The sequence below is a fragment of the Podarcis liolepis genome (genome assembly GCF_965112155.1).
Source record: "Podarcis liolepis genome assembly, chromosome: 7".
In the NCBI taxonomy this organism is placed as follows: domain Eukaryota; kingdom Metazoa; phylum Chordata; class Lepidosauria; order Squamata; family Lacertidae; genus Podarcis; species Podarcis liolepis.
This window is the reverse complement of record NC_139561.1, coordinates 20,472,443-20,485,166: the sequence shown is the minus strand read 5'-3', so window position 1 is coordinate 20,485,166 and position 12,724 is coordinate 20,472,443. Positions and strand designations below refer to the sequence as shown.

Below are 12,724 nucleotides of genomic sequence, written 5' to 3'. Positions count from 1 at the left end.
TTGGGGGAAGCCATGTGTTTTCATTAGCACAGCCATGAGGAAACCTTTTACTTGTGTAAGTGATCCAGGTACGCCTTTGTATACTTGAATGCCCAAAGCTTGTGTCCTAGACTAAGTACACGTGCGCTTTTAAATTTTTATTTAGAACACTAGTCCCCAGCCAAAGAAGGCTCCCAGAGCCACTTACATATAAGCAATTAAAACAGCTGACGTAAGCTGCATACACATCATTCATTTAAAGCAAATTTAAAGTGAATTGCTTCCCTCTGGGAACTACAGCTTACTCCTCAGATAGCTAAAATTCCCAGCACTACAGTTCCCAGGATGCTTGTGGCAGGGGTGTGTGTGCTTTAAATGTATGATGTGTACCTACTTGTAAGACCCAAACGATTTACTTTGGATTCGCAAAGCAAAAACCGGAAGTCTACTGAAGCTGCTCAGCTCCCTGAATGGCTGGGCTAGGGGTAGCCAATGTAGTGCTATAAGGTGTTGGACTCCCAACTCCCATCAGCCCCCACCAGCACAACCAATGGCGAGAGATGATGGGAACTGTAGTCCAACTTGGGATCCTGACAGGCCCCCTTTGCTTGATTTTTTTTTGTTTAAGTGTTGGGGAAGTCTAAAAAGGGAAAAAGTATCACCATTTTGATTCTTGAAAAAAGAAAGCTTAAAACGATGCTTAAAAAAAGAAATAAAGGGAACGGCACCACATGGAGCCGCTCCTTTAAAAAAGATAGAGACAGACACTTAAGGCACTACTATATCAGCTGTGTGAATGGCTTCAAAGTACTGAAGAGAAAAGATTACCCTGGAGACCTCAGGAGACGGAAATATTTCCCCTTTCAGGAAAGGGAGGGGGGCAGAAGGAACCTCCCCACCAGCATTGGAGTTTTGGCGTCGAGAATGCATGGGACCTGTTTGTATCTAATTAAGCATTCTTGCATCGAGGACAACAGAGACAGCAACTCCAAGGTGACCAGACTGCTTAGGGGGGAGGAGGCAGGGCACCTTTGCAGACTTGGAAAGGAAGATCAAAGGAAGGAGGGGAAAGGAAGGCAGGTAAAATCAAGTCAGGCTGTTCCCAGACATGTTGCAAAGGGTAGAGACAAGACAAAACAACCACAGGCGTGCAAGGTAATAGAGTATGCACAACATAGTGTGGGACCAGTTCAGGATAATGGTTAACCTCGGAGGCAGGTTGCCTCTGGAAAAAGACCTCAGGGTTTCCTGGATCCGATGCCCTCCAGATGTTTTGGTCTACGATTCCCATCAGCTCCAGCCAGAACAGCTGGGAGTCAATGTCAATGGAAAGGGGTGCCATGTTGGGGTGAAAGGCTGGCTTACACCCCAACCCACCTCATATCCCAGAAATACCACCTACCTAGAATAGATGGACTAGGGATTGACTTGTATGTGTCATGTGGCTGAACTGTCAAACCTGCTGCTTAATGTAGGGTGGTGCAGGGAGGTGAAATGAGGGGGCTTGTTTCAGAGCAGCAGTGAAGTTGCCTGAAAGGTTCAAGGGTGCTTAAGAATGAGTGGCTGACATTTTGCTTTTGGCCCCTCTTACGAGGATGACATCTCCTCATAGAATGCCCCTTGTGTACTGCCTATCCAGGGGCGCTGGGAAGAATGCTGGCCGTGATTTGTGCCTACCAGCTTTTACTCACAGAGTGCCCAATTCATTTTGGAGGGCAAGAATTGACTGTGTGACTGGGAGGTGATAAGGTATCGCGCGCCCCCCCCATCAAAATGGTGTTTCAATGAAATTTAAAAGAGGTTAAATGGTGTTGCCAGAAAGGATAGTTTGGCTGCGTGCTAAATCAGTCGTGTGGATCACTTCACCCCGTGACAAACTCTCCAGGGGTCTACATGACTCAAATTCTCTACATTCCCAGTTGGTTGTGCAAATTACCCTTGTCTGCATTTAAGTATGAGTTGTCACCCATTTTGATTGCCCTGATGAAGACAAAAAACAAAAGCGGGGGAAAAGAACGAAAAGCAAGCAACCCCAAATCACAGTCGACCCCTACAAGAACAGCCTTCCATATTTTTAAGTGGTACCCAACAATCCCACCCCCAAATGCATCGTTATATAAACTCTTGGCCTACCATACAAAGAGGGGCCCCAAAATTGGTACCTGCAAGAGGTCTCACGGAAAGAGATGTTCAGATCCCAATGTGCATGTATCCTGTTGAGAGAGGAGGAGGAGGGGGGAAAGGGAGAAAGAGAGAAAGAGAGAGAGAACTTTCAGTCGCAGGTGCTGAATAGGATGTTACAGCTCAGAGAAGCTCAGGCTCACAGACTAGGGGGGTGGTAACACTCCCTCATCTTGTAACCTCTGTCTAAAGTATTGTGTGCACCCTTCTCCCACCTTTTCAATGCTAAAACACAGCGTAGAGTGTCTACTTGCACAGGTATTTGCCACAAACCACAGTTTACCTTTAAACCTGGGATGCAAGCAAGCTTCAGTCCCTGTCCTGAAACTCTGTCTTAGAGCTAGTCACAGTTAATTTTAGCACAGAGGTAGCACAATACTCTAGGTCAGGGGTCTGCAACCCATGGCTCCGGAGCCGCATGTGGCTCTTTTACACCTTTGCCGCGGCTCCGGGGCAGATACTAGCGAGGGGAGGAGGCGTATTGTGCGCCCCGACACTCTCCACTGTGGCGGGCGCTGTATTGGCTGTGACGTCGCATGGGGGCGGTACGTGCGTTAGTCACGCACCGTCCCAACGTCACTTTCCCGCCCGCTGTCAGATCGCGGCTCCGGAGATATATTTGTTTTAAATGTCGCAATGGTTTTGCGGCTCCCAGGTTTTTTTTCTTCAGAAACGGGTCCAAGTGGCTCTTTTTGTCTTAAAGGTTGCAGACCCCTGCTCTAGGTTAATGTTTTTTGGGGGGGTTGGGGAATCAAGTTTGAAAGAGGAAAGGAACAGAGGTGACTGGGGCCTACTGAGACTGGTGGGGCAGAAGGCAGGGAGCCCTAAAGTAGGTGGAGCCATAGCCAATGTCAGGGGGAGCCATTGTTCTTCCTGCCAATCTGTCAAAAATTGAGAACCAGGAGGAGGAAGCCAAGGGCTATCTCCAGGGATGAATGCTATGAAGAAGGAAGGTGTATGGTGGCTGCTAAGGGCAGGCTGAGGTTGGTGAGGAAGTGCCTTGTTCATCCACTGCAAGAAAGAGAACAGTGAAGAAGTAAGGCACTCCTGATCCCTTCAACTACTGTATTAAGGGACCAGGAAATGTTATGCCTTCACCAGGGCAAAGTACTGCTTTAAAAAGCGAGCTGAATAAGCTGGCAAAAAAGCACATTGTAAGGAGAGCCCTGTTGCTGGATCAAGCCCATGGCCCACCATAGTCCAGCACCCTGTCCTCACAGTGGCCAGCTAGGTGCCTGAATAGGAAGCCCACAAAAGCAGGATCCCACCTGAGATTCCCAGCAAATGTATTCAGAAGCACAGTGGATAAGGGAGGCTGGTGGTAGCGAGAGATTGTGTCTCAAGTAACAAGATGATCTTCCAGGAAGGAGAAGAAGCCGAGACCTGACATGTATTAAGGAAGCCCAAACACTGCCTTGCACCACACACACACAAAAAACCCCCAGTCACACTCCTTCCAGCTGTAAATAAATCATTAGCCCTTTCCCCGCCTCTGAAATTAATTCTGCATGTTCCGCCCGCAAGCTGGAGAGACAAGATTCCAGACAAGAGGCAGCCTAAATTTAGATGCTGACAAGTGACAGCGGATGAGATTTCCCCACCCCCAGCAAGCCTCTGAAGGCTGCCTCAGGCAACCTACTTCATTTCAGATTCAGGATCAAGTCCCCAGGTGGGATGATGCTCAGCCCCTGACTGGCTACTGGGGCTCTCTCACAAACTCACCTGGGAAGTCCAGGCACAGTAGGGCTAGAAACACAGGGTGCTGCCTTACACAAAGTCAGGTCAAGGGTCCCCTTAACGTAACATTGTCTATACTGATTGGCATCAGCTCTCCAGGCAAGGGACATTCCCAACCCTACCAGAAGATGCTGGGGATTGAACCTGGGACCTTTGGCGGGCAAAGCAGATGCTCTACAACTGAGCTAAAGCCCGTCACTAACCAGCTGATGAATTTCGATCTCCAGGCTGGTTTCAGCTTCCCTCCAATTCCTCCACCCACCAGATTCTGGGAAACTGTGACAAGTCTACCAGTCCATCTTCCCTGTCCTGGAAAGACTCCTTTGTAATTTCAAATCTTGGCTTGGCTGGAGCTCCCGGATCATTATGGGAGTTCTAGAAGCTGTGGTTTCGCTTTCAGGCTTAGCTCATCAGAGGCCAAACAGAGGCCAAACAGAAGGACCAGAGCACAACAGCATACTCCCCAATTGTGATTCCCCACTTTTAAATGGCTCAGGACTGCAATACCTCAAGGACCACCTCTCCCTATATGAACTGGCCCAAACCCTAAGATGATAATCTGAGGCCCTTCTTTCGTGTGCCTCCTCCACAAGAGGTCCAGAGAGTGGCAACAGAGGAACGGGGCCTTTTCTGCAGTGGCTCCCCACTTGTTGAATGCTTTCCCCGGGGAGACTTGCCTGGCACCTTCGTTGTGTATCTTTAGGCACCAGGCAAAACCATTCCTCTCTTCCCAGGCCTTTGGCTGATTAAACAATCTATGGCCTTTTAAACTGTGATGGGTTGCTCTTATTTGCCACTATGTATTTTGTATTTTTGTTTTTATATTGCAAACTGCCCCGTGATCCTCAGATGAAGGGTGGTATGGAAATTTAATTAATTAATTAGTCATACAAAATAAATAAATACATTCCCAGCAAGTGGTCTTCAGAGCCATGCTGCCTCTGGCAGGAGAGGGAGAACATAGCCCTAGTGGCTGGTAGATACTGACAGCCTTATCCTCCATGAATTTGTCTAATCCTCTTTAAAAGCTATCCAAATTGGTGAGCATCACTAGATCTCATGGGAATGAAAAAGTCATTTATTTTATCTCGTCTTCATTAAGGGTGCAAGAGAAGCCTGCTGATCAGGCCAGTGGCTTATCTAGTCCAGCATCATGTTCTTACGGTGGTCAACCAGAAGCCTCTAGGAAACCAGAAAGTGGGACCCAGAAAACAAACATTACTGTCTCTGACCACGGAGGCAGAACAAGCTTTCCTGACTATTAAGCCATCAATAGCCCTCTCCTCCATGAATCTCCCCAGCCCTCTTTAAAAGCCATCCAAGTTGGTGGCTATCACTGCCTCTTGTGGCAGGGAATTCCAATATTCTGCTCCAATGAGTATCTCCCAGTTCTAGCATTATGAGGAGCAGAACCTCTGTCTATCCACTTCTTCCACACCCTGTACGATCTTATACACCACTATCAATCCCCCCCCTCTTGCCCCCCTTTTCTCTAAACCGAAAAGCCCCAAATGCTGTAACCTTTCCTCACAGGGGAGTTGCTCCAACGCCTTGAACATTTTTGGTTGCCCTCTATCTGAACCTTCTCCAGCTTTCTACAATATCCCTTTTTGCATGAGACGCCCGTTTCCCCCCAATAAGGCTTAAGATGGCTCAACATCAAAGCCGGCTTGGCTAGCATCAGAGTCTATTTTGCAAGAGAGAGAGGAGGAGGTGAAATTAAGCGCTGCAGTGAGGAGCGCATATTCATAACTTGGCAACTGCAGCTATCTGCGGAGCTGGATAATTAAACACCCATATTTAAACAAATGAGTAGGTAAGAAATGAAATTAAATCCCAATTATCTTCTATCTCTTACCCCCTCTCCTGTCCTCTTCCTTTTCTGGGTAGCTTAACCAAGCTCTGGCTCTGTCGTCGTCCCCCCTTTAGTTTCTATGGTGTTATCTCCAATTAGATTTCTGGGGCTAATGTGCGTTTCACTTTAGTGGGTTATTCATTCAATTGAAATCAAATTACTAATAATTTGCAAGCTATCAAGCTGCACGAGTCGTGTATTTGGGTGGGTTGGAGGGACCAAGAAGGCTCCTTATAAATTACTAATAATTAAATGGGGGGAGGGAGAGAGATTTGAAGAGGGGGTTAGAGTGGGGTGGGAGCTAGAAGCAAACAGCAGCAAGGCAGCTGCTGACGCTCCCTTTCTCTGCTGCAACCTCCCCTGCCCTTCCTCTAACACACAATCAGTTACACAGGGTTTAATAAGAAAAGCCAGATGTGTCCCTCAACAACCAGAGGCAAGGCTTCCTCTCTGCTTGGAAAAGGAGGGGGAGCAGAAGAAGGCCTAGGAAAGGGGCCACCAATCAGTGGTAGGGCTTTGTATGCAAGAGCTGCCAGGCTCAATCCCCACTTTCATCGCCAGGTAGGGCTCAGAAAGCAGCTTGGAGGGAAGCTGGCAATCACTGTGTGCAAAGACAGACCAAAGGCCTGACTCTGCAAAAGGCAGTGCCCTCTGTTCCCGGTAGTTGCTGGCACCTGTATATCTCGAGAGACCATGGAAGAATGTGCCGTGGGAGCAGGGGTGCGGAATATGTTCCTGTGTCTTAAGGAAAGCTCTTTAAGCTCAGGGGTGGCGTGCCAACTTTGCATATATCAAACACAAAAGTACATAATGAAAAACAAAAGCAAACCAATAATCCGTATTTTAAAGGAGATAGGATGCTAGCCAAAGGGCTGGTTGAAGTGGAACATTTCTGTCTGGCGCCTAAAGGTGTATAATTAAGTTGCCAGCTGAACCTCCCTGGAGAGAACATTCCACAAGCAGGGTGCCACTGTGGAAAAGGCGCGTTCTTGTGTTGCCACCCTCTCGTGGAAGAGGCACACGAAGGAGGGCCTCAGATGAGGATTGCAAGGTTCAGACTGGTTCATCTGGGGATAAGTGGCCTTTGAGGTATTGTGGTCCTGAGCCATTTAAAGCTTTATAGGTCAAAACCAGCACTTTGAATTGGGGCCGGAGACTAATTGGCAACCAATGCAGTCAGGCCAGGATCAGAATTATATGCTCAAATCATCTTGCTCCAGTGAGCAACCTGGCCGCCCTATTCTACACTAGCTGAAGTTTCCAAACCATCTTCTGAGGCAGTATACCACATTAGAAGATCCCGGGTTCAATCCCTGGCATCTCCAGGAACAGCTGTCTGGAGAGCCGCTGTCAGTCAGTGCAAACAATATGGAGCTAAAAGGATCAATGCTCCAACTCCATACAAGGCAGCTTCTTCTTCTTTTATTTTTTAAATAAATAAAAAACATGTAAGAAACACGCGTATCAATAAATAAACAGGAACTATAAGCCAATACAAAAGTGACTAATTGTTCATTCTATTGAGAAAGTTACAACAAACAACCTGGCATTTGCTAAGAAATGCAAAAAAACAGACACAATTGTAATTTGGGTCTCAATCCCGTAGGTCTCACTTAAGTTTCCATGAGTTTGAGGTAGCCTTCCTGTTTGATCATACAGGAGCATAACGGATCTTCCTGTCAGCTTCTTAAGGCAGCGGATGTAGCTCTGGGGTAGAGCATCTGCTTTGCATGCAGAAGGTCACAGGTTCAATCCTCAGCATTTCCAGGTAGGGCTAGGAGAGACCCATGTCTGAAACCCTGGAGAGCCAATGCCAGGCAGTATAAACAAAACTGAGCTAGAAAATCCAGTGGCCTGGCTCAGTATAAGACAGACTTCTATATCCCAAGTGTTGCATTTTAAAGTGCTGTAACCCACTCTGAAGTGTGGCGCTGTGGGTTAAACCACAGAGCCTAGGGCTTGCCGATCAGAAGGTCAGCAGTTTGAATCCCCATGACGGGGTGAGCTCTCGTTGCTCGGTCCCTGCTCCTGCCAATCTAGCAGTTCGAAAGCACGTCCAAGTGCAAGTAGATAAATAGGTACCGCTCTGGCGGGAAGGTAAACGGTGTTTCCATGCGCTGCTCTAGTTCGCCAGAAGCGGCTTAGTCATGCTGGCCACATGACCCGGAAGCTGTACACCGGCTCCCTCGGCCAGTAAAGCGAGATGAGCACCACAACCCACTCTGAGACCTTAGAGTGAATGGTGGGAACTAAAGTAAGTTGTTATTATTTCCTAAAACAATTCAGTTGTGTGTGGAAGGATGGCTAGTAGACATTCCTACTGTTAACAGACAGACTGATTGACTGATAGTACATAAAATATATAGATATAATCAGACACATTCAGAAATCTAACAGGCCAAGGTGTTGTTAGGTTCTTAAAGGCCCAAGATGCAAATCTGCATAAATAGACAGAGTGCCTCTGGGAAAGTTTAGATGACTCACTGGAACCTGTGCTTTTCAGCAGGTATGCAAAATGAAAAGAAAAGAGTTTAACAAACAGATAAGAAAGGCAGGAGATCTGCGTTTATAGCCGGCTAAGTTTTCCTCAGAATAAACTCACCAAAATTAATGCACACAAGTTGGTAGCATCCATTAACTTCAACAGGTCTACTAGAACAAGTCTGGTTGGGGATATTGGGTTGTATGCAATGCTAGCCCTACTCAGAGTAGACCTGTTGGAAGCTAATGGACATGATGTAGGTCCACTATAGGTCTGCTCTAAGTGGGATTCAGCTGGGGCACAAGCCTCAGGAAAAAGACCACAACTTATAACAGCATTTTCACCCATACATGCAATTTTATGCCCTTGTAGATAGTTTCTGTGTGTAATATTTGTTGGATAGTTGAGTGTCAGCTCGCATATTATTTCACAGAGTGCGAATCTGGAGAGGTTCTCATTACTCCACCATCCATAACATAGACCTAGGTGCTTTTGCTCTCTGGGGCTTGCCTTATACAAACTCAGAAAAAAATGTCCCTTTAGCTCAATACTGTCTACACTGACTGGCAGTGGCTATCCAGCATTTCAGGCAGGGAGCCTTTCTGAGCCCTACCTGGAGATGCTGGATATTGAACTTGGAGCATTCTCCGGGCAAAGCAGGTGTTCTACCTGGCTCCCTTTTAGGAAGGGATTTCTCCCGGCACACACTCAGCCTCCCCCTCTGCGCTGCCTGCCAGTTCCACAGCACAATAAAGTAGCCATTTCCGCTCACTATCAAATCTAAGTCCTCATTAGACCCGCTGCCGCTTCCTGGCACTCTGGATCAAATCCAGCGCTCGTTTCCCAGACGGATCTTAAATGTATTTTATTTATTAGGGTGACAGTCATTACTATGAAGCGGCGGCGGCAGCAAGCAGCTGTGCTGGAGGAGGAAATGTCAGGAGAACACCGAAGGGCTAGGCTGAGGAACAGCATAACTGGCAGGGAATGCAGTGGCAAAAGCCCAACCAGAACTGAACCTAGGAAGCTGGGCCCTTGAATGGGGGTACAAACAGGCCTAGAGATTTCTCCTCCCCGCTGTCCCAACCACAGCGCCTCTCTATACTACTACTTCTTTAGCAATCACTCGTAGCAGAGTAAGATTGTCTTCCATGAACACGGTCTTAACAGTGAGTCCGTAAGTGACTGTGGAGGCCAGTTCTGGATCCACACGTCCTTCCACAGTGGGGGTGTTGATAAAGGGGAGGGTTTGCCAAATGTTCCTTCCTCTTAGCACGTTTCCTCCTTTCATCCTGAGTTTGAGCATCTTCAAAGTCGATGACACCTTGGGTAAAGGCTGTTCTCCAACTGGAGCACTCGCAGGCCAGTATTTCCCAATTGTCGGTGTTTATACTACATTTTTTAAGATTTGCCTTGAGAGTGTCTTTAAACCTCTTTTGTTGATCACCAGCATTACGCTTTCCATTTTTAAGTTCGGAATAGAGTAGTTGCTTTGGAAGACAATCATCAGGCATCTGCACAACATGACCAGTCCAACAAAGTTGATTCTGAAGAATCTTTGCTTCTTCCAGTTCCAGTAGTTCACCTATCTTCCCAAGTGATGTGTAAGAATTTCCAGAGATACTGTTGATGGAATCTTTCAAGGAGTTGCAAGAATTTGCCGGCTGCAGCTAATAAAGAGATGCCTCGATAATTTCCGCAATCTGTTCTATCTGCCTTCACAGCCATTGTAACATAACACTTGTTATCTTCTGCCTGTTCTGCCGTTGAGGACTTCTTGGATCATTCTTTGTCTAGCTCCTAGCTCCGCCCCTTTGACAACCCTGGTGGGAGTATGGGACTTCCGACGGCTTCGCTTACAAGGGTCATAGGAACGTGCAGGTCCACTCCCCACAACAAGGCGATGACCCAGTGAGTGAGACCACTCTATACATAGGGATGGGTGAACACACCAACTTTGATTCCTCTCAATTTCTCATTTTTCCAGTCTTAAATTTAGTTCTCCACATTTCTACATCAGTCTCCAGTGTTTTGTTGTTTTTGAAGGCCCCATGAAAACTCATCAGCATTTTAATGCAAACTCCTAATAATATACTGTACATACTGTTGTATGGAATTTTGCATAACATACATTTTAGTTTTGCAAAAGGGGGCAGATTGTCTACCTAATAGAACTACTACTTTAAGGATTAGTGCCCAAGTCTGCTTTTTTCCTCTTCCCTCCCTATCTCTCTTACCTTTAGTGATTTTTTTTTAGATTGTAAGCTTGCAGGCAGGGACTTGTCTTGCTTAACTTATTGTATGTAAGCTGCTCTGGGACACTTTTTTGTTGCTGAAATGCAGGGCACAAAAACACTAAATAAACTGATTGACTGATCAATTGTAGGGCAGGCCCTTCTGTCAATGGAAGATAAATCCCAGACCTGGGCATCTTACGAGTCTTTTATCATCATCATCTTTTTAAATTAAATTTCTATACACCCTTCATCCAAGGATTGTGGGGCGCGTTTAAAATATAAAACACAAATCTACGTAACATACACTGCCATGATGACTTGCAACAAACACACACATACTCCAGTGGGTAGATGGTCCCATAAAAGACTCAAAAGAACACGTTTGGCTGGAGATACTGAGCTGTATCCAATGCTAGTCCTACTTGAGAGTAGACCCTTTGGATGGTAATAAATATGACTGAATGTAGGTACATAAATTTAAATGGGTCTGCTCTGAGGAGGATTTAGTTGAGGATAATCCTCAGTAGAGAGATTCCCACTTACGAAGGTTCCCAGAGAAGATGGGAGCCACAGACCTGACCCACTCCCTGCCCCCTTTGCACACAGCTGTGTCCCACAAGTGCCAGAAACATGTAAGGAGGGTGGGGGAGCAGGGATGCAGAATGGGGGTTGGGTGGGAGAATGGGGGCTGCTTTGGTTTGAACTCCAATCAATTAGAGAGGCAAAGAGCAGCAGCCTTCAGGGATGTCAGAAATAGATTTCCACTTAAGAGCACCAGGGATGCGGCTGACAGACTGACAGCCCCAAACCATTAAAGCCTTCATGGAGGCTGGCAATTTTGCTATTAGAAGATGGAAGTCTGGGTAAGAACGGCGCGGTGACCCGGTTCACTGGAGGCAAAGTGGAAAGGAAATGGGGGCAGGGGAAGGGGGGAAGCAGCGGAACGGGGGAGGGGGGGCGGACAGAAAGTCCCCCCCCACTGCTAAACCACAGAGACACTCAGCCCATCAGTCAAAATAACAGCGGCGAAATGAGGGGAATTCTAAAAACGTATATCTGACCCTCCCTTAACCTCATCCATCAATCTTTCCACACCTCCCTTGTTCCAATCCGTAGTCTCTCTTCCCAACCCTCTCCCCCTCTCTTCTTCGAATAACTGCGGGCTGTACGGACAACTCCCAGCACATTGGCGGGATACCAATAAAATATCCCAGCTACCCCCGGAGCTGTTTTGCCTGCTCAACCCGCGAGACTGCCGATTTAAAAGAGCATTCCCCACCAGCCCCAAGCCAAAAGGACTGTTGCCAGTTTTAAAAGACGCGTTTTGGTTGTGCTTCTTCTTGCTGGTAGGGGCACTTGACGTCAGCTGCAGGGGCCTGCACCTAAAGGTAGATTTCTCCACAAGTGGCTGTTAGTCGCTGATAGAAACTGAAGACAGTTCCATCAGATTCCTATTCTGTCTCTGGGGTGGGTGGGCTGGAGTGAGGATCTTACGCGTTCAAACACACATACTAATAGGATACAAAATGTTGGTCCACTTAACGCAAGCCAGAGGCAGAAAAACTATAGGGGACGCCAAATAATTGTGGGATGCCAGTTGATGAATCTCAAGTGAGGAGAGTCTTGTTGCTCTCAGGTCCTCTGCCGGTTTGCCAGAGGCATCTTGTTGTCAAAGAGATAACAAGATGATGGGCTATGATGGGCTACTGGCCGGCCCGATCCAACAGGGCTCTTCTTACTTAGCTTCTTACAGTGGTGCCCCGCAAGACGAATGCCTCGCAAGACGGAAAACTCGCTAGACGAAAAGAGTTTTCCGTTTTGGAGGTGCTTCACAAAACGAATTTCCTATGGGCTTGCTTCGCAAGACGACAATGTCTTGCGAGTTCCTGCGGGTTTTTTTCCCTCCCCCCCCTTTTTCTAAGCCGCTAAGCCACTTATCAGCTGATCCGATCAGCCGCTAATAGCGCTAATCCGCTAATCCGTCAATGGGCTTGCTTTGCAAGACGAAAAAACTGCTAGACGAAGAGAATCACAGAACGGATTCTTTTCGTCTTGCGAGGCACCACTGTATTTTATTAGTGACTCAGCTGGTTAGTTTAAACCAAGGGTGGGGAAGCTCAAAGTCCAGGGGTCCAGGCAGCGGAGGTTTAGGATCAGAGTTTTCATTCTCCTAGATGTCAACCTGGGAATGTAGCCCAAGCCCCATCTGCCCCTCACTTCCCTCTACAGGAGGTGCAGAAACTGTGTTCTCGA

At 47.2% G+C, this 12,724-nt stretch overlaps 1 protein-coding gene across 13 annotated transcripts in view; it reads right to left on the bottom strand.

Moving 5' to 3' along the window:
* SAMD11 (sterile alpha motif domain containing 11) overlaps positions 1–12,724 on the bottom strand; it is a 326,641-nt gene that overhangs the window by 93,300 nt on the left and 220,617 nt on the right. For 11 of the 13 annotated variants that reach the window (XM_083512931.1, XM_083512932.1, XM_083512924.1 and 8 more), the window contains one exon: positions 2,142–2,192. The exons of the other annotated variants lie outside the window; for them this stretch is intronic. In XM_083512931.1, the coding sequence (XP_083369057.1) occupies positions 2,142–2,192 (51 nt within the window). The remainder of the gene's footprint in view (positions 1–2,141; positions 2,193–12,724) is intronic. 13 annotated transcript variants of the gene reach the window in all.